The 21,051-nt window shown below is 43.4% G+C and overlaps 1 protein-coding gene across 1 annotated transcript; it reads left to right on the top strand.

The window, feature by feature from the left end:
- Positions 1 to 2,828: 2,828 nt before the first annotated feature.
- On the top strand, positions 2,829 to 17,785 carry LOC308471110 (uncharacterized protein). The gene is made up of 5 exons (XM_080995076.1): positions 2,829 to 3,212; positions 7,870 to 7,924; positions 10,943 to 11,054; positions 12,440 to 12,537; positions 16,951 to 17,785. The coding sequence occupies exons 1-5, from the start codon at positions 3,159 to 3,161 to the stop codon at positions 17,316 to 17,318; spliced, it is 687 nt and encodes a 228-aa protein (XP_080851202.1). The 5' UTR covers positions 2,829 to 3,158; the 3' UTR covers positions 17,319 to 17,785.
- Positions 17,786 to 21,051: the final 3,266 nt, after the last annotated feature.

Genomic DNA, 21,051 nt, shown 5'->3' with positions numbered 1-21,051 from the left:
CCCTTGCTTCCCGCGGAATGGTTCGAAGCCAAACGTAAATATAAAGATCTGATTAAAAAGAAAAAGCTTCAGGCCCAAAGGGGGGAGTGGCAACGTTTATTAGAGGCCTCTCGAAGGAAAGACTCAGCCACCTTTTGGAAAATAGTCGCGAAAAGTTGGCAAGACTCCCTGATTGAAATTGATTATACTATACCAGTTGGGATTTGGGAGGCTTACTTTCTATCTTTATATACATCAAATCAACATCTGCAGGCCCTGCCCCCAGCTCCGAGTGATATTGGCACCGAATGGCCCCCAGTAGCAACTGAAGAGATCTATAGGCTCATCCAATCCCTTAAACCTGGAAAAGCACCCGGCGTAGACAACATTACACCGGAACTCCTTAAGGCTAATGTTGAATGGTGGGCCCCTGTGCTAGCTGCCCTATTTACCAGCATAGACCAATCGGCCACTATCCCTGAGGATTGGGGATTAGCAATCATCATCCTTTTATTCAAGAAAGGGAGCCGATCAGACCCGGCTAATTACAGGCCAATTAGCCTCCTAAGTATCATTAGCAAATTGTACGCTGCCCACCTATGCGGCAAATTAGTGGACTGGTTGGAACAAGACCACATTCTTTCAGAAGCACAGGCTGGTTTTAGGGCAAATCGGTCAACCTTAGACCACAGCCTTGTTCTCCAACATCTTGCGGAGAAATATACATCAAGAAAAGGAGGTTCCCTATACGTGGCCTTTATAGATTTCAAATCTGCTTTTGATTTAATACCGAGGGACAGGCTTTGGGGAAAGCTAAGCGCCGCAAATATAAACAAACGCCTACTGTATCTCATCCACAGTCTATATGAAAATACACGGATCCGGGTAAGGTGTGACCGACAGGGCCACCTATCCAAGGAAATCCAAATCCATCAGGGGGTCAGGCAAGGGTGTGTCCTTGCGCCTACTTTATTTAACTTCTATATCAACTCGCTAGTAGGAAATATGGAGAAAGAAAATGCCCATCCCCCCAAATTGGCTGGTACGCCCCTCCCGGTCCTTTTATATGCGGATGACACAGTTTTAATTTCTTTTTCTTGTGTTGGATTAAGAAAACTTTTGAGATCTTTCACCAAATACTGCAGCATCGAACAATTAACAATTAACTACGACAAATCCAAAGTTATGGTGTTCTCCAAAAAAAGGAGGAGGCACAAATGGAGAATAGACAACCGTTTAATAGAACAGGTAGCAACCTTTAAATACCTGGGTGTAACCTTCCAGGAAAGGGGCTCCTGGTGCTTTCAGATTAATAATACTATTGCAAATGCAGAAAAATCTACCAAAGCGTTAATAAGATTCTTCTATGGGAAAGGAGGCCAGTACATACCGGCAGCCTCCCAGGTCTTTGCTGCCAAAATACTACCACAATTGTTATATGGATCCCAGATCTGCAGTTTTAAAAACCTTACTCTCTTAGAGGCATTTCAAACTAAGTTTTTCCGCTGCCTGCTGGGGATCCCCTCTTGTGTATCCAACATAGCGGTCCGTTTGGAGGTTGGGCAAATTCCTATCAGTACCCGGATATGGATATTGAAGATCCATTACTGGCTAAAGCTTATTTTCTTCCCGCTTGGGCTGGCACCTTTGACCTTATTGGATACCTACCAATCCAGATGGAAAGCTACACTGCTGGAAAAGCTTAAAGGCTTGGGGATCCCACAGCAGACCCTGATAGCGACAGGCTTCAAGAAAGCTAGGACTACAATTCGCCAGCGTATCTGGGACATAGAATTACAATGCCACATGAGTGAAATGATCAAACATCCTGCAATAAGGGACTATGGGAGAGGTTTTTCTCCAGCTAACTATCTGTCAGGTCTTCAGGTACCCAAATACAGACGGTCTTTTACCCTCGCCAGATTCAACGTTCTCCCTTCTGCCTTACTTCAGGGCAGATTTGAGGGTAAACCATACACAGCGCGGGTCTGCCCCTGTGGCTCGTTGGAGGTTGAGACTGCTTCACATGTACTGTTACGTTGTCGTCTTTATGAGGATATACGTTTGACTTTTATTGCACCTGTTTTGCGGAAGTCCAGGAAAGAGTCGGAACACCATGGTTTGGAACCACTGCTAGAGGACAAGAATCCCAAGACTACATTAAATGTAGCCAAATTCTGTGCGGCTGCAATTAGTCGCAGGAAGCAAGTGGTATCCCATGGTGACCAAACCCCCAAATGTTAATTGCAGGGGGCATGCTAATAATTAATTTTAATTTTTTATATTTTTATATTTAAATGCTTGTTATACTCTGTGTTTTTGATATATATTTTTTTATGATCTGTGATGTTGTGTGTGTTGGCGCTGGTCTGTGACCGTATTAATAAATTCATTCATTCATAATAATAATAATAATAATACATTTTCATTTATACCCCGCCCCCCAGCCAAGCCCGGGCTCAGGGCAATCATCCTTGATAAGTTGGAAATACAGCCCAGAAATATTCATTCAGTCAACCAATCAACAAACCTTTTCACTCTTTTCATGTGGAGTGCAGAAGTCTCCTTCTATATATATATTTTTTACAACCTAAGGAGATGAAATGACGTACAGCTCCATTAAAAAGAACAATCTTGGGTGGAGTTAAAAGTTGCTACAGGAGTTTCAGTCCATCCAACTAACTGCATACAATATAATGTTGCTATAAAAACCAGAAGCTGATTTATTTTCCGGCACTGAGCAGTTGCTTAGATAGCACGTAAGATTCATTTTGTCAGCACATTGGAATATTCCTTCTGCTGTTCTCCCTATTCCACCCCCATTGGGGGCAATGGTACATTCCAGGAGTGCCAGTGTAGAGGAAGTAGCACTTTAAAGTCCAGAGGGTTGGACAATGCAGAGTTTGTTTGCTGAAGGAACAAGTCTGACTTGTCTGAGACAATTATGTCTGCAAAGATAAATATGCAAGGAGAACCGCAGCTTGACCGTGAATCCTGCCCCCAGTTTGCCGTGCCACGTACAATGATTTTGAAACGGTTTCTGCCCCTTGTTGTGTTGTTTTAATTCTAATCAAGGTGGGGTGCATGCTCATTAAGGCACGTGACCTGACAAGTTCTCATTAACATTTGCTTTCTTTGGGAAGAAAAGAAAAAGGGTCTCTTTTGTAGCTTTGAAAAGCATGTCTGTCTCCTTCTGCTGCTGCTGTCCCTGTTTCCAAGTTGCTTCAAGAGAGGTAAGAGATCAACATTGGGGAAAACAAACAAGGGGGAAAAGCATTGGGGGAAACAAAAGTGCGGCAAATCCTGAGCTGCTCTTAGCAAATATTGTTAGCAAAAGGAAACAGGACAGCTCAGTTTGTACAGAGAAGTCAAAAAGGCAGGTGCATGATGCTTAAGATGAACATTTAATTGCCAGAAATCAAGAGGTTAGATACAGGTTAGTGGGTTGAACTGGGGCCATGTTTATTGTGGTTAAATCCGCAGAGGCAACATGATAGTGCAGGAAAATAAAGTTTGCAGGATCACGTGTGTAGGGGGGCTTTGCCCAGGAGGGAGGGCAGTGGTTCTAACAGCCGCTATCCCTAAGCCACACCTGTTAATGTTTGTGGGAAGGGCCAACAATTCCAGCTGGGTGAGACATGTTTGCTTCAGAGGCACACTGTACCTTGCTCACGGGCCCCAGAGCCCTGAGGAGAAAGTCTTGTGAAATGCCATTCACGCTCAAAGATGTCGTAAGGTGCTCAGTGAAACTCCTCTCTGTTCAGTTTCCCACACCTTCCTGCCAAAAACATGACCTGGCATTTTATCCTTGTAGATCCTCTTTTGTACGCGTTACTTGACTGCATTACAAAATTCAGAGAAGTGTGAATTTTGAAAGATGATTGCTTTTTTCATTTCGAAAAGTGCAAATTGAGCAGGGCCCCCTACTACTATGAAATGAAATAAATTTTTGCTCCATCCCTAGTCAAGGCAGGGTCTTTGGGGCCTGCAAAAGATAACCCACTGGTTGATTTTGAAAGTGTTGCTGTTGTTTAGTCGTTTAGTCATGTCCGACTCTTCGTGACCCCATGGACCAGAGCATGCCAGGCACTCCTGTCTTCCACTGCCTCCTGCAGTTTGGTCAAACTCATGCTGGTATCTTCGAGAACACTGTCCAACCATCTCGCCCTCTGTTGTCCCCTTCTCCTTGTGCCCTCCATCTTTCCCAACATCAGGGTCTTTTCCAGGGAGTCTTCTCTTCTCATGAGGTGGCCAAAGTATTGGAGTCTCAGCTTCAGGATCTGTCCTTCCAGTGAGCACTCAGGGCTGATTTCCTTCAAAATGGATCGGTTTGATCTTCTTGCAGTCCATGGGACTCTCAAGAGTCTCCTCCAGCACCATAATTCAAAAGCATCAATTCTTTTGTGATCAGCCTTCTTTATGGTCCAGCTCTCACTTCCATACATCACTACTGGGAAAACCATAGCTTTAACTATATGGACCTTTGTTGGCAAGGTGATGTCTCTGCTTTTTAACATGTTGTCTAGGTTTGTCATTGCTTTTCTCCCAAGAAGCAGGCATCTTTTAATTTCATGACTGCTGTCACCATCTGCAGTGATCATGGAGCCCAAGAAAGTACAATCTCTCACTGCCTCCATTTCTTCCCCTTCTATTTGCCAGGAGGTGATGGGGAAGAAATGGAGGCAGTGAGAGATTAGGGACTCAAACCCTCAATCTTCTGATCTGAAGTCAGACGCCTTATCCATTAGGCCACGTGGTTATCCATGATTTTGAAAGTAAGAAACCCTAAAGTCCATCTCAGTGACAGTAGATGAAGTAACTGAGCCCCCCACCCACCCCACATCTAAAAACCCAACTTGCTGAACTTTAAAGGTCTGATGGGACTTTGAGACCAGCAAAGTTAGTAAATAAATGCATGAAAGAGAATGAAAACCCAGTATAACAAGGTAGACATGTATCAGAAACTGTTAGGGAAGCTGAATCATGATGTCGTAATTCTGACAGCCAGGCATAAATGTAGGTTCAAAAGTTTACTTTGTGGGACAGCTTCATGCTGTGCTTATTTCAGTGGATCTTTTTCGTCTTTACCTCATTGTGATAGATCTCCACACTCATGATAGTGGTGAGGCTAACAGCAGCAGCACCTGCTGCATATTTTGGAGAAGCAGGCCAAAGCAGACTGTACGTTTTTAAAAGAGAACACAAGAATATTGGTAACAAGGGATCACCAATGAATGTAACCGCAGCACAATCCTACAGCACAATGGGGAATTCCGAGCAGTTGTGTTTATGATTGCAGCACTTATCTGTATTGCTGATAATAAGGGACTTTGTGGTAATGGACACACTGAAGCTTTTAGAAGTCATCAGCTTCTAAAGTGTAGTCCTGGTGTGGTTGTGTGTGTGTGCAAAAGAAAGGGAGGGAGGGAGAGGGAAATAAGTTTTGTCTGGCATTTACAAAGCTCCTTGGATTTTAAAGAGAGGAAGCATAGACAGAGGAAAGAAAGGAATAGAAGATCGAGGTGATGCGGATGAAAGGGAACAGGATTTTAAAGGAGTAAATGAAGTGTAGGAGTTGGGCAGGTACTGTCTAGAGCATTCTTCCTGATCCTCCCAGAGGCTTTGCACCCTTTTCCTTGTCAGAATGTCCAATGATCATGAATGATAGGAGTTATATTCTAGCATCTTCTGAATACCAGGTAGAGGAAGGCTTGAGAAGAATGAAAAGAAAGGTGAGAGGCTGGATTTTGAGTGGTAGTGATGGGGAAGAATAATATATTTGATTCCAAGCAATCAGCCATGGATTTGGCTGCAGGGCCCTTAGATGATAATTAAAAACCAAAGCAATCTGTACATTTTTTAAAAAAGCTCAAGAATATGTTAAAACTTCCATCACCTAGTGATGCAATGAATATTACAAGATAACCATCTGTCTATTTGGCTCTGCAAAAACAACTCCTCACATTCAACAGACATTTGTTGGCTAATTCTTAATATATCGGCTGAAACGAAGTCCTTCTCCCCAAAGATTTAACTTTACTGGAGGTGAATCTAAAACTTTGCTCCTGCCATGATTCTGTCTCTGAATGATGGCATGGCATGCTACACTTGCTCAGACAGAGGTCATTGCTTTGTTCCACCCAAAATCAGAATTTTTTGGCAGGATCCTTTTTCCAACAAAGTTTCCAAAATTATAATGATTACTATTATTATTATTTCTCTATGGAAAACCAGAAAAAAGTGGAGCAAAACATGGAATGCAGCAAACCTGCTGGTAATTTTCCAAAGGGAATGGGAAAGGTCTGTCAACTCACAAGCAAAGCACACACTTCCAAACTTGCAATGGCAGTGTAAGATGACAGGCCTAAAAGTTGTGAAACACTTTGTTACAGGTGATCAGAAGTTTTGCTCCTTTCATAAGAGCTTTATTCACAGATCTTGACTTAAAAGGCTTGCAACTCTAGTAAATATATTCAGCGTTTCCACGTTCACAGTTCTGCTTAACATAACATCCAGAGCCCTTGCGACTTCATCCTATTTGTCTAGACCAGTGATGGCCAAACTTGGCCCTCCAGCTGTTTTGGGACTACAACTCCCATCATCCCTAGCTAACAGGACCAGTGGTCAGGGATGGTGGGAATTGTAGTCCCAAAACAGCTGGAGGGCCAAGTTTGGCCATCACTGGTCTCGAAGGACTGATATCCAAACTCTTAAGAGTGTACCAGAGCTGCATGTGAGCAGGGATTTCCTTTTCTCTTTGTGAGTCAGTGAATGGATGCACACAACAAGGATTACCCAATGCCTTACTATCTCCCAACTCATAGAACAGAATCTGTACTCCCTGTTTACACAATATTCAATGAGCAAAGCAGACACCCCATTTCAGCCAATAACTTAGGGAGCACGTGAGTGCTTATAAAGCCCAAGAGAAAGAACAAAAAATCAACAACTCAATCTTGCGCATCTCCTCATGTGAACATGAACTAATACAGTAATAGTTCTATTTGCAGTAATAGGATTTTGTGTCTTTGTAATATTCACCACCAAGTAGATCACTGAAATCATTGGAAGGGGGTGGGAGCACTGTTGGTGCTTCCCTGTGCCCATGGCAGCCATTTTATGCTGGCACTCACGACACTTTTATCAATATATGAGTATATGCAATGCTTTTTTTCTGGGGCTACGCGAAGGTACCCAAACCCCTAAACATTTTGTGAATATAAGTTTGGCCTCATTCAGGGGCAATATTTCAATATGAGTAGGAAAATGAGAGTACCCCTAAACATTTTTTTAGGAAAAAAAGCACTGAGTATATGTATGTATATATTTGAGATTTTAAATTCCCGAGGTTTCTACATTTTGAAGGTCTAACTTATGTTTTAAGTTCTGCATACAGTGGTACCTCTAGTTCCGGACAAGATCCGTTCCAGGGTGCCATTCGCACCCTAAAAAGTCCACAACTAGAGCGGCGCTTCTGTGCAAGCGTGGAGAATGATAGAGCGCTTCTGCGCATATGTGAAGCGTGCAAAACACTTCTGCGCACACATGTGCAGCGAAACCTGGAAGTATACACTTCTGGGTTTGCCACATTCGCAAGCCGAAAAGACGCAACATGAAACTAATGCAACACGAGGTATGACTGTACTGTATACTTTATTGTTGAAAACTGCTTTGAGTCCAAATAGTGGAAAACAGGATTATTATTATTTTTTAGGAATAAAAATAATATAGTGTGCACTGCACTCTACAAAGCACAAGAGGGCAGGTTGAGGGGCTTGCAATACATAATACAACAGAAGGGAGCCAAGTGTGGAAGGGGAGGGTAGTAGAATGAGTTGTGGATTCAGAAAGAGTATACATTTATTTCTAAATATCTTGCTGTATTCACAGAGGGAACCTCTCAATGCACAGCACTCCCGACAATCTCATCGAGACACCAAAAGTGGTAAAATTCTGAGTCATTTTACTTGCTTTTGTTTTCTTATACTTCATAATACTTTTATGGATGTCAATTGTAATTAGAGCTTTAACTAATATACTATTGTTTCTTTCTCTTTTTGTAAAATAAGTCACTCTGCATGGGTAGACATTTTTTAAAGAAGGAAAACACCCACCACCAGCAACAGTTATGATAAGTCAACTTTGCACCAAACTTCTTTGATGCCATTTCCCAGTCCTGTTGCTTCTTTCATCATTCTGGGTTATTTGTGCTGGGATCATGTAGTGAACAGGATAGAATTGGTATATTATGGTATTGGTATATTATGTAACAAGTCATATGATGATGTCAGAGAGGACATGTTGTTAAGTAACAAGTCATATGATGTTGCGTGGCGAGTTCCCGCCTCCCACCAGTAGGGATAACGACACGTGACACAAGTATTTAGGTTAATGGGCTAAATATGGCCACAACTTTATTGGTTACAGGTGATGAGCGGTATTGGCTTAGGCATTGGTCCTATCCGACTATCCAGCTTCAGCCTGTTTGCTTGAAGACCAGGAAGGGTTAACACCAGCAGGGGGGAGCCCTCTTGATGCACATCAACTAAGGACTCCCCCAGGGTCAGCGCTCGGGGGCGCGCTTTAGGCCCTGACCTCCATAGGCTTCGGACGAGGCCACGCCCCCCGGAGTCCTTTACCGGACTACCCTTCAATATTTGGGGGAGGTGATGGCGCTCCTCCCCCCCAATACATCTACATAACAATACCCCTACCAATGCCTAACCAGAAAGCTGAGTGGCCAAAGAGGGAGATCCCTGGCCATGCTTGCCTTAAATGACGCAAGCCACACCCCCTGAGCCAGCTGATTGGCTGGCCAGGGGATGACGCAGCTCGAGGATTCCCCTGATCGAGCGGGGGCTGGAAGTCAGCCTCTGCGCGGGTGTTGGGGGCGTGAGCCCGCAACACCACCTCCTCCTGAAGTCGGAAGTGGCTATGTCACAGAGGACATGTCAGAGGACATGCCACGCAAGTCACGTGATGATGTCACAGAGGAAAGATGGGAATAGCTGAGAGTGAGATCAAAGCAAGGAGTCTTGAAGAATCTACACGAAGGGAATTCTAATTTGTGCTCCCAAAGTTACCCTACATTTTAGATTAGGATGGCAATGAGGAGGTCATTAACTTTTTTTAAAAAAACAACAACCCTGAATGTATGGCAGCCCTATTCAAATATTTTATAGAGGGAGCTGAAGGGACATCGGCCCCTGGAAGTTGGCTCCTATCCCAGACATGTATCCATACCCCACATATTTCTCTCAGCTTCATCAAGCTGTAGAGGTTCTAAATATTTTTGTTGACTATACCTAGGCTCAGTTTTGGGGAAACTGAACATTTAAGAGAATCAGAAAAGGTATATACATCTTCCGTTCCACCTTATGCAGCAATAAACAATATTCCATACCAAACATTTGTCATAATTCATCTCACATAATCAAATATACAGTTCAGCTCACGTGATTAAATAAAATGCTCCAAAATAAAATACGTTTAGTAAAACTAAATTCAGGAAAATTCAGTGCACTACACCCTACAGAAGCAGGTGAAACATACAGAGAGAGTGAAAAAAATGAACCACTTCAATATGTCTTACACATTTAATTACTCTAATCATTTCCTTAAAATATGTTTTACTTTCTCTTTCTCTCTTTATGTGATACTTTTAATTATGAAGAATAAACCACCTATAGGCAAAGATTTGGTTCCATTGTAGATTGGTGCTTAATCCAAATGAGATCATTTACATTTATACTATCATTTCAGAAAGCTGGATTGGATTTGTTCTTCCAAAATAATGTGGAATTAAGTGCTCCCCGCAAACACATTCAAAGGGAAAAAAGGATGTTTTATTTTATTTTGTTATTTCAGAAATGAGATACTTTTCAAATGTTCTCAGAATGAATTTGGCAGTAGAGATGCATACTGTGACCATTCTTTGTAGACAAAAAATTGACCAGAGTTTTTCTTTCTTTCTTTCTTTCTTTCTTTCTCTCTCTCTCTCTCTCTCTCTCTCTCTCTCTCTCTCTCTCTCTCCTTTTTTCTTTTTAAAAGTCTCTGTGACATCTGCTGGAAATACTACCAGCAAATGGATCATATATTCCATTGCTTCGAAAGATGCAATTAGGTTCTGCAGGTTTGAAAAATAAACTCTAGTCTAAACTGTGTTGTCATGGAACCACTGGTCTGATTTTCAATTGGATAATTCAAGGTTTAATTATGGCTCCCGTGCTTATTCTGTTGAAACTGCCTTCCGGATATGATGGCTGTGATTTTTCAAAGCCGACTCCGAGGGATTTGGAGTGCCAGTTTCCATTAAAATTAAAATGGCAGCTGGGCACTGAACTTTCCTTAGGATGTACTTGAAAACCTCAGCCTACATAGTCATCATTGCACAAGAAGAACAGTCGCACTTTGCCAGACTAATGGTTCATTCAACCCAACATCTCTGACATGGGCTAGAGAACCAGACTTCCTTGGATAGAGAAAAGAAGTATATGGCACTATCAGATTGCACCTTTCTCAATTCGCCATTTCTGCTGGCCATTTAACACATTTCACGAACCAAGAATGCCCATAAACATTATTCTTGAAGCACACCACATGAAGGCTAAGCCTCACAGAAATAATTTTGGGATAATGCCACTGGCACACTGCTAAGCAAGTGGGTAGCTTTGGCAAGTAAAATGTAATAATTTCAAGGATTCCCCTCCCCTCAAGAAAAAATAGGTGTGCAATTGTAAATATGTAAGAGGGAAATTCCATTGGGAAAAAAAATGTATACTTCAGTGCACAAGGAATGGGAACAAGATAATCTTTGTAAATTTGTTTGTACTGATCCATCTTATGTACTTAATTCTTGTTAGTTTCAGGAATCATATTCAAATATTGTTGTGGTTTCCATATTTCTTTTATCCCCTAACATAGCACACTAACCAGAAGTTTCTATGGGCTTCCATATTTCTAGTTCTTTTCAACAAAGAGAAACCCTTCACTGTGAAACTGGTCAACGTGCCTGAGATTGACACACTATTTACTGACATCGCTGAGGCTTTTAACAAGCAGCAATGCCACTGCATCAGTGGCGTAGCGTGGGTTGTCAGCACCCGGGGCAAGGCAAGTAATTTGCGCCCCCTAACCCATGGATTTGCGCCCCCTAACCTGTGGATTTGCGCCCCCTAACCCATGGATTTGCCCTAACCCCAGATGTTGCGCCCGGTGTGGCCGGCCCCCCTGCACCCCCCATGCTACGCCACTGGGTTGGCCAGTTGGTGTTAAAAAAGATAGAACTTTTTTTATGTATGCTACAACAGCAGCAAGAATACTCATTGCAAAGTATTGGAAGACGCAAGATTTACCCACTCTGGAAGAATGGCAGATGAAGTTGATTGACTGCATGGGATTGGCAGAAATGACTGGCAGAATCCGCAACCAGGGAGAAGAGTCGGCAGAAGAAGATTGGAAGAAATTTAAGGACTATTTACAGAAATACTGCAATATTAAGGAATGTTGAATGATGTTGGATTGAAATTACGTTAAGTGGTTTCTAGCTGTAATGGTATAAAAGGTTATGAAAAAATGGTTTTTTAAAGTAAAAGTTTAAGTTTCAAGAACTTGGATAGAAAATAAGGTGTTATTTAGCGGTAATGCTATGAGATAAGGATTTGCTGAACAAATAATTTGAACTAGAAAACAAGAAGGGGAGGTATGAGGAGGTCAGGGAAATATGTTATTGAAAAATAAGTTGTGAATTTTATGTGTTTTTAATATATATTTTTTCTATTTTTTGCATTTTTCTCTTTGTATAAAATTGAAAACTTTAATAAATATCTTATTTTAAAAAAAGGAATTTATTAAATTTATTATTTGTGGAGCCCCCGCGGGCCGAGGCAGCCAAAGCCCCCTCCCCTTGGGCGCCCGACGGAGGAAGGAACCACGGCCCGCCGGGCGGCCAGCGGCCTCTCTCCCGGTGCTGGGGGCGCACGGCGGCGGCGGCAGCGGCAGCGGCAGCGGCGGCTTCTCCTCCTCCTCCTCCTCCTCCTCCTCCTCCTCGGGACTCGCTTCTCCGGAGGCTGCCCCAAGGTGAGCCCGAGCCTTTCTCCCTGCTCCGCGTCTGGCTGCCTTGCTCTGCCGCGGGGGCGACAGGGTGTGTGTGTGTTGTGCGTTGCGTTCTGCCTCCCGGGGCGGGAGGGAGCATCCCGGAGCCGCCTCCCCCTCCTCCTCCTGCGCGGGGCATGTGCCAGAGGAGGCTCCCCGGGAAATGGCCCTGGGCGCTGGGGGGTCTGGGCGGCATCCGCGGCGGCGGCGCTGAGCGAGGCGAGGAGGAGAAGCTGCCGGCGGGCGAGGGATGCGCGGGCTGAGCGAGGGGCGTTCCCCTTCCCTCTGGACTCGCGCCCCCCCCAGAAGTTGCGCCCGGTGCGGCCGGCACCCCTGGCACCCCCCACGCTACGCCACTGCACTGCATGGCTATCCGGAAAACCATCCGGGACCTCAAAGACACCTACTGCTGTTCGCCCGCAAGCAGTCTTTCTGTATGCATAGAGAAGATACAACAAGAGCATAGTAAGTTGGTGGGGAAATGATGCTGAAGAATATAGAGTGTGAAAATGAAGAAGGCCAAGCCCTCCATTTTAGCATTGTGGGTTTATGTGTGAACCTGAGGTGATTTGTTCAGTCTTTGTTCCTGGAGTTGCCCAGCAGCTCTTCATCTGGTTGGTAAGAGATGTCGGGACCTGATCCTATATAAGCCTCAATAGGAACATTACCATATATATTAATGATGGTACAAGATTAAGAACTGGGTTCCCAAATGCATGTCTGAGTAACGGAACCCTGGATGGTTAAGTCCAGTCAAAGTGGACTATGGGGTTGTGGCGCTCATCTTGCTTTCAGGTCAAGGGAGCTGGCGTTTGTCCACAGACAGCTTTCCAGGTCATGTGGCCAGCATGGCTAAACCGCTTCTGGTGCAATGGGACACCATGACGGAAACCAGAGCACACGGAAATGCCGTTTACCTTCCTGCTGCAACTGTACCTGTTCATTTACTTGCACTGGTGTGCTTTCGAATTGCTAGGTTGGCAGGAGCTGGGACAGAGCAACGGAAGCTCACCCCATCGCAGGCGTTCAAACCGCTGACCTTCTGATTGGCAAGCCCAAGATGCTCAGTGGTTTAGACCACAGTGCCACCTGCGTCCCAGATATCATATCTGCAGAGCCCAGATATCATAGCAATAGGCTGTTTTATGATACACTGAAGCCCTTTTCACATGTTACTCATGTGTAGAGGGCAAGCAGCCCAAGTTTTATGGGAAATGCCCATAAAAACCCGTAATTAAAAAAAATACTGCTGCATTCCCCAGCACTTCTAATATTGGATAGCTTTAGCAAACACAGGAATCAAAAGTTTTGTGTCTCTTTTGTAGGAAATGTATGCCTTTTTATGAATTCAGCAATTTTCATTTTTAACCATCTTTGGCACATTCAGGATAATGTTTGCAGCTGGTATCCTTCTCTATGTATGCAGACTCCGCACATGATTTACAACCAGAATTGGTCAAGGTTCAAAATCCTGTGAAGAGCTGCATGCATAGAGTGGGCTATCTGTTGCAGATCTTAACCTGAACAGGAGGGTGGCAAAGTTTGGGGCAGGAGGAGGAACATGACTTTGCAATCAGAGCTGAAGTAGCAAGGAACATGTAAAGAGGCTAGCATGTCACCCTCTTCTAGCACCCTGTCAAAACATAGAATGGGAGGATTGGTAAATGGAATATGGAAAAATGGAATGATTATGTTTTTGAATACGTACAATCAGAAATATTCACACAGATAGTGGCAGAGAATAGATGGGAAAATAAATGCCAAAGAATCACAAATAAATTGGTATTTTAGAGGAACTGGATAGAAAGAGGGGAAGCCAACCCTAACATACAAGTTCGAATGAGCAGACTGTGTACATGGATAAAGATATGAAGAAGGAAGGCCTGACCGGGGGCGGGGAGGGCTGGAGTGGGAAGAGAGGGGGAAGAAAAAGAAAAAAAAATGTATTTTGAATTGATTTTGTTATGTAAGCCTTTTTTTCAGAAACCATATATATTAATGTTATGTGGTTAAGCATTGTAGTATGAATGAATTTTGTTCTGTATTCTTTGTTTTATAGTATATATATATATAATAATGTTATGTTACTAAGCAAATTTAATAAAACAGAAGGGGGGAAAAGAATGGGAGGATTGGGGACAGAGTTATGCAAGGGGCAAAGCTATGCAAGAAACCCATGAGGAGGTGGAACATAACTGCACAGATGCATATATATTCATGCACCTGGTCCATCATAAAGAAGGACATTTATATACATTGTGGCATCAAAATATCACATCATGAAATAATTCTCTTATTTCTGGCACCATGTTGCATTTGGCTCAATGGCCAGGAGACTGTGGGTGTTTACCTTAAGATAAATTCTGCACCAGCCTCTCCATCAGGTTCAAATAAAGAGAAGTTGTTGTCCTTTAAGTGGTCTGTTTGTTAGCATCACATTCCCAATGAGATGTGTGTGCCGCTGTGGTCTAAACCACCAATCGTGAGGTTGGCAGTTCGAATCCGTGTGGTGGGGTGAGCTCCTGTTGCTCTGTCCCAGCTCCTGTCAACCTAGAAGTTTGAAAGCATACCAGCGCCAGTAGATAAATAAGTACTGCTGCAGAGGGAAGGTAAACAGTGTTTCCGTGCACTCTGTCTTCCATCACGGTGTCCCGTTGTGCCAGAAGCTGTTTAGTCATGCTGGCCACATGACCCAGAAAGCTGTTTTTGGACAAACACCAGCTCCCTTGGCCTGATAGCGAAGATGAGCACTGCACCCCATAGTTGAATTCAATTTAACTGTCCAGGGATCCTTTACCTTTACTTCTACCTACATTCCAAATGCCATCCAAAATTAGTTTGACCATTTCTTATGCTGGAAGCCGCCCAGAGTGGCTGGGGCAACCTAGTCAGATGGGCATGGTACAAAGCGTGTTCTCCATCACGGAGAGCACGTGTTGCGGTTGGGGATTCCAAGACACCTTGCTGTTTCTGGGCAGACGGTTTGGCCAACTCGTAAGCAGGGGCGGGCTGTTACTGGGGAAATTTAGATGTTGCCATTTAGTGATTGACAGCCCTATTTGTTAAATACAAGGCACACAGCAACGGACGTCCTCTTTCGCTGCATGCTTCGGATCACCCGCCCTCCCTTCCCTAATGTTAGGCTGTTTGCTTGACCTTGCTATTGCCTGTCATGGGGTCGTCTGCTTTGGGACAGGGGCCCGGTAGGAATTTTGCCATTTGGCTGATTAGTGTGTGCCATTTGGTTTTCGCCTACTGCGTAGCAAATCGTCACAACTTGTAAGGTTTGCGGTTAGGCATTGGTCTGGAATTGGTTGCTGGAGGGGTATGGATTCGGCTGTGCCTGCCCCTCCAAAATGCTGCTGCTGCTGCTGAAGGGTTTTACCGTTAAAGGAACCCAGGGGCTCCCCCATGCTTTTGTCCGAAACCCCCTGGCAAGGGGCTAGGGCCATGCAAGCCCCTGGGAGCATGCTGGGGAGAGGTGAGGCATGGTTCCCAGTCCCGTCTCTCTCCCCAGGTGACTTACCCTTCCTGATTTCGCGGGGGGTGCGAATGTCAGAGCTGTCCCCGTGCGGGGGCAGTTAGTGCTACCGATGCCCAAGCAACCACTCACATTGCTGTATTTGAATAAAGTTGTGGCCAAAATTATGCCAAAAAAAAATATAAACAAAAATTAAGTGTCAATTGTGTTTTCCTTTGGGGTGTATTGGGGACCTCGACACGCAAATAATAAAACGATGAGGATGATTTGTGCTACTCTTAGGTAGCAATGTAAGGTGGAAGCAAAGATAGCAGACATGATCTCTCAGCGGCAATTCAATCTTTAGGTAACAGTCAGCCCAATCCTAAAATTAGCATCCATGCTGCGCATGGGATTCAGCTTATTTATCTTAAAAACCATTGTAAGCAGTTAAAATCATTAGTAGGGTTAGAATAACACTTGTAGTTTAATGGTGAATTTTGGACACAATGAAGAGGTAAAAGATCTGACGTTGTGCTAATGTTGTTGAATGTTCTGTTAGCTACCAGGCAGATATACTGATCCTGCTGTTTAGAACTGGGGGGATCATATGGGCAGAAATTTAGCTTTAAGGCTCCTTTTCAGGAGAAACTTGGCTGGATTAATTAATTCAGCTTCCTGCTTTTCTGCCTCTGTAAGTTATCAAGATGCTAAGGATCCTAGGCTTTATTTTTTCCTGTTGAATAACCTATTGACTGGGTTGCACATTACATGGCGGTGCTGTATCCAGGAGGGCCTTATATTATTTCCCCGTTCTTTAGATTTTGACTTCCTGTGTATTACCTCTTCACATGCCTTTAAATCCAATCCTTCCTATGTAATGCCAGCCTTCTAAACTCATGCCAAAAGCTCAACAATGCCCTCTTCAGAAAGAAGAGCCAAGTGTTTGTGAAACTAACAATGAGAGAGACAAGAGGGCAATGTGAAAAGAGATTAGATCAGAATTCGTTAGAGAGACTTACCCAATACCTGATAGTTTTGTGTTGAATGAATAGCAGGAAAAAGCCATGGGATTATGGGTCAAATTCACCAGAGTGGCTTCAATGAAGAGCATGCCAATGGGGTTATGCCAGGGATTTGTTTCTTACAAGAAAGTGGCACGGATAATCTTGGCTTAATATTGCCAAATGACTGTATTACAGCTCACATGCACACAGACATATATGTAGGTATACAACCGGGTCTCTGATAAGTAAAGTGGAAATAATCAGATTTCATGACATGGCAATATCTTTGACAGCTGGCCACTCTTAGAAGCTTTGCTGCTTGAAGGGTTTAGCTTTCTTGGAACTAACACAATTAGCCTTCTTTCTTGGACTTACGTCAAGTTGGAGCTTAACCACTGCTTTGTCTTTCAGGTGCTTGCAATGTGCAGGTGCATATGGAGGGATACAGGTTCTGGCTGGATGCGAAGGAGGAAAAGGTCCCTGAGAAACTGGAGTGGGCTAAGCAGCAGGTGGGAGAGCTGAACCGTGCCACCAAAGGAGTCATCAGCATGGAAACAAAGCTTCAGGAAATGATCTCCTCGGTGCTTCAGAACCAGGAGCCATTGGTGGAGAGAGTGAAAGTTGCCAACTCCGAATACCTAGACCGGATACGGCTAGAAGGGAACCTGAGAGAAAATATTGAGAAAACAAGCCGGGCCAAACAGTTTTCCAAGGAGTTCAGAGAAGAAGCCAATAGTGTGCTTAGGGAAATGTCCAAATCAGCAGGACTGACCTTGTAAAATGAAACGAGAAGGAACCTGTTCTATTCTGCCTTTTTCACCACAAAGAAGAATTCAGGCGATTGCGACAGATACTTAAGATGAAAAAAAAAATTGCCCAGAAGTTAAAAGTGACCACAAGGTTTCTACGAGAGGGAGCTGATGTAACCATGTGCCAGAAAATAACCAGAGATGTGCCATAGAGTTGTTCTCCAGAACCTCCCAATAAATTAGTGGCAAGAATGAAGAAGCACATCACTTCTGGTTAGGTGTCTCTTTCCACATATTTGTATCATAATTGATATGGAAATATTTAACTCATAGCACAGTAATCCATGCAGTCTTTAAAGTCAGCCCTGAAAATTGAGATCAGTGGATAGCTAGAGTAAGGAAGCTGGAATGACTTTTTCTTTTTCTTTTAAACGGTATATTTTGTCAATGTCTTCTTATTTACTCTGACTTGCAAATAAATGCTTTTTCTTGGTTTATCTGCTCCAGAATTGTGTTAGGTATTCAAGCTCAAAGTTATACCAAATGCTTTGATGTTCTGTGTGTCAGTGATCTACGAAAGGGATAGGCAACCATTACTACCTGGAGAAGGCAAAATTTCCTGCGGTGTCATCTCTTGGGGTCTACATGCTGGGGGTGCATAGGGTCAGAGTCAAAAAAGTGGGCACAGGCAGCCACCCCGTTCTCTCTCTCCCAGGCCGAATTTACATATAAGCTAAACAAGCTATAACTTAGGGCCCCACTCTTTTGGGGGCCCCAAAAAAATTTAAAGAAAAAAAACCTGGATGTACATTTCAAAAATATAAGATAAAAAACAAATAAAATGGCTTTAGATACCTATTAGGTCCATAGATTACCATATAGCATATATTCAACACAAAAAACAGCGACAATTTGTTGTTGACAAAGGACAGCTAAACATATAAAGGGCCCCTTTACCTTCAGTAGCTTAGGGCCTCATCAAACCTAAATCCGGCCCTGCTCTCTCTCCTACTTGTTGTGAAGTGGACTGCCAGGAGATGGTTGATCACTCTTCCAAAAAGTCTGAACTAGGTGATAGCAGAGGTCTTTCAACATTAAGCCAAGGGCTGCATGAGATTTCACTGAGGGCTGTGTGTCATCCTTGATCTAAGAGGACTTTGTATAGTTCTGCAGAAAAAGGCAGCACAACAAAAAGATAATGTAATCCCAGATCTGTGTCTATAGCGTGCCTTACCAAGTAATACTTCTGAATATGGCTCATTGGAGGTCAACACCCCCAAGAGAATTTGGTGTACACATTTGGCTCTGGCATATGGGCATAGCCTTTGATCACTATCAGCAAGACCCCATAGAACAGGATGCTCCGACCATCAGGTGAGCACTGAGGGGGTGATAATCAACTACAGAGATTAGATATAGTATTTTCATCTCATCTGAGATAAAACTATTCAGTTTTTAAATGAACATTTTCAGCAGTGCCGAGAACTGCTTACCCAGTTTCGGTACATTTCAGCAAATAGTCTCTCATTCTCTAGCATTGCCCCTCATTTGCCTTCTCTTTCAATAGCCCACAAAGCATAATAATTATGTCGTGGTTGTTTAGTCGTTTAGTTGTGTCTGACTCTTCGTGACCCCATGGACCAGAGCACGCCAGGCACTCCTGTCTTCCACTGCCTCCCGCAGTTTTAGTCAAACTCATGCTGGTAGCTTCAAGAACACTATCCAACCATCTCATCCTTTGTCGTCCCCTTGTGCCCTCAATCTTTCCCAACATTAGGGTCTTTTCCAGGGAGTCTTCTCTTACCAAGGTCCATGGTTCTTACATTCCAGGTTCCTATGCAATATTTTTCTTTACAGCATTGGACTTTCCTTTCGCTTCCAGGCATATCCGCAACTGAGCGACCTTTCGGCTTTGGCCCAGCCGCTTCATCAGCTCTGAATCTACTTGTACTTGTCCTCCGCTCTTCCTCAGTAGCATGTTGGACACCTTCCGACCTGAGGGGCTCATCTTCCAGCATCATAACTTTTATATGCCTGTTTTCTTTGTCCATGGAGTTTTCTTGGCAGGGATACTGGAGTGGCTTACCGAGTCCTACTCCAGGTGGATCACATTTGGTCAAAACTCTCTGCTATGACCTGTCCATCTTGGGTGGCCCTGCACAGCATAGCTCATAGCTTCTCTGAGTTATTCAAGCCCCTTCGCCACGGCAAGGCAGTGATTCACGAAGGAGCACAATAATTATAAAGAACAAAATTAATTAACATTAGTGTTGAGGCAAAATCCCTTCCTCACTGCATCGCCACCACTGCATTTGTTTTATTTTGAAATCTTTAAGATAATATTTTAGTATTCTGTTATGTTGCTTTGACTGTATACGCTATATTTGACTTTCTTCGGATTGTTTTATTGATTTAATATGCTGTAAACTGCTTTGAGATTTTTCTTAAAATTATAAAGCGGTATAGAAATTAAATAAATTTGAGACCTGCAAATTTAGAAGGCAATTTGGCAACTCGTGGGGAAACAATGAGGCCCTTTTCCCTTTGCATTGTACACAATTTTACTACACAGTAAAATTCTTAATACAACAGCAGAATCCTGTGGAGTCTACTGACAGCTCAGTGAGATTTACGCCCATGTAAGTCTGAGGCTGTAGTCATAACTGTGCCCTGATATTTTTGCCTTTGGGTGGTGGTGGTTAGGGTGGTACGGAGAGGAGAACTGATGAGGGGAACTCTACCATGTCCATGATGGGTTGGCCTGGATGGGAGTTGGAGTTCAACAACACACAGAGGGCACCAGGTTGGATAACCCTGGCATAGAGAATTTTTGTTTTTGCCAAAGGGAGCTATCTCCCTCTGCCCCCTACTACATGGAAGCTGAATAGCTGGGCAGGGGATGTTCTGCAGTGTTTGCACACAAGTACAATACATTTAATGGGATGTCTTGTGAGCCATTAGTCTTCAGTGTCTGAGAGTTTTACACAGCCAAAGAAGTCTATAATTACACACCACAAACCTCACCCTTATTATGTGTTTGACTCAGTCCAGTTTGCCCAGGCATTTCTAAATGTACATGTATATACCTCATGGAATACATTAACTTTCTCATTCTGGCTTTCTTTAAGGAACAAAATACTCTCAAACCTAAATGTGGAACTTGATTATCTAGTTAAAGTAAGTCTATCGAGGGCTGCTTCTAAAGTGAGTTTCACCATACATGTTATTTTTCAAAAATACGTATCAAAACACGGGTGTAACATGGCCAAGTATATGTTTTTGTTAAGTGTGGATAGTCCAAGCTTTTAAAATAACCCAGAGCCAAGGCATTGTGATTGTCTTGGGGTGGCTGTACTTTGACAGTCAGTACTTTGCAAAAGACAATCAAGCACATACAGTGGTACCTCGGGGTACAGATGCTTCAGGTTACAGACTCCGCTAACCCAGAATTAGTACCTCGGGTTAAGAACTTTGCTTCAAGATGAGAACAGAAATCGCGCAGCAGCGGCACGGCGGCAGTGGGAGGCCCCATTAGCTAAAGTGGTGCTTCAGGTTAAGAACAGTTTCAGGTTAAGAACGGACCTCCAGAACATATTAAATACCACTGTATTGCACTCTGCCACCAAAGTACAACAAACACCGAAATTCATCTCTGAAATTCATCTTTTTTGGCAGGTGACATGGAAACGAATGTAAAAGTATTTGATGAATGAATGATTAATAGGAATAAGTGATCAGCAGCCTGCAAGCATATCAGGATGAA

This window comes from Podarcis pityusensis, assembly GCF_964106645.2.
Source record: "Podarcis pityusensis genome assembly, chromosome: 2".
Classification (NCBI taxonomy): domain Eukaryota; kingdom Metazoa; phylum Chordata; class Lepidosauria; order Squamata; family Lacertidae; genus Podarcis; species Podarcis pityusensis.
Note: the sequence above shows the minus strand (reverse complement) of the source record. Positions and strands in the feature narration are given on the sequence as shown.

Coding starts and splice junctions, on each gene's coding strand:
- LOC308471110 (XM_080995076.1), top strand. CDS start 3,159: ATGTCTGTCTCCTTCTGCTGCTGCTGTCCCTGTTTCCAAGTTGCTTCA. Junction 3,213..7,869: donor TCCAAGTTGCTTCAAGAGAG/GTAAGAGATCAA, acceptor CTGTATTCACAG/AGGGAACCTCTCAATGCACA. Junction 12,538..16,950: donor GAAGATACAACAAGAGCATA/GTAAGTTGGTGG, acceptor TTTGTCTTTCAG/GTGCTTGCAATGTGCAGGTG.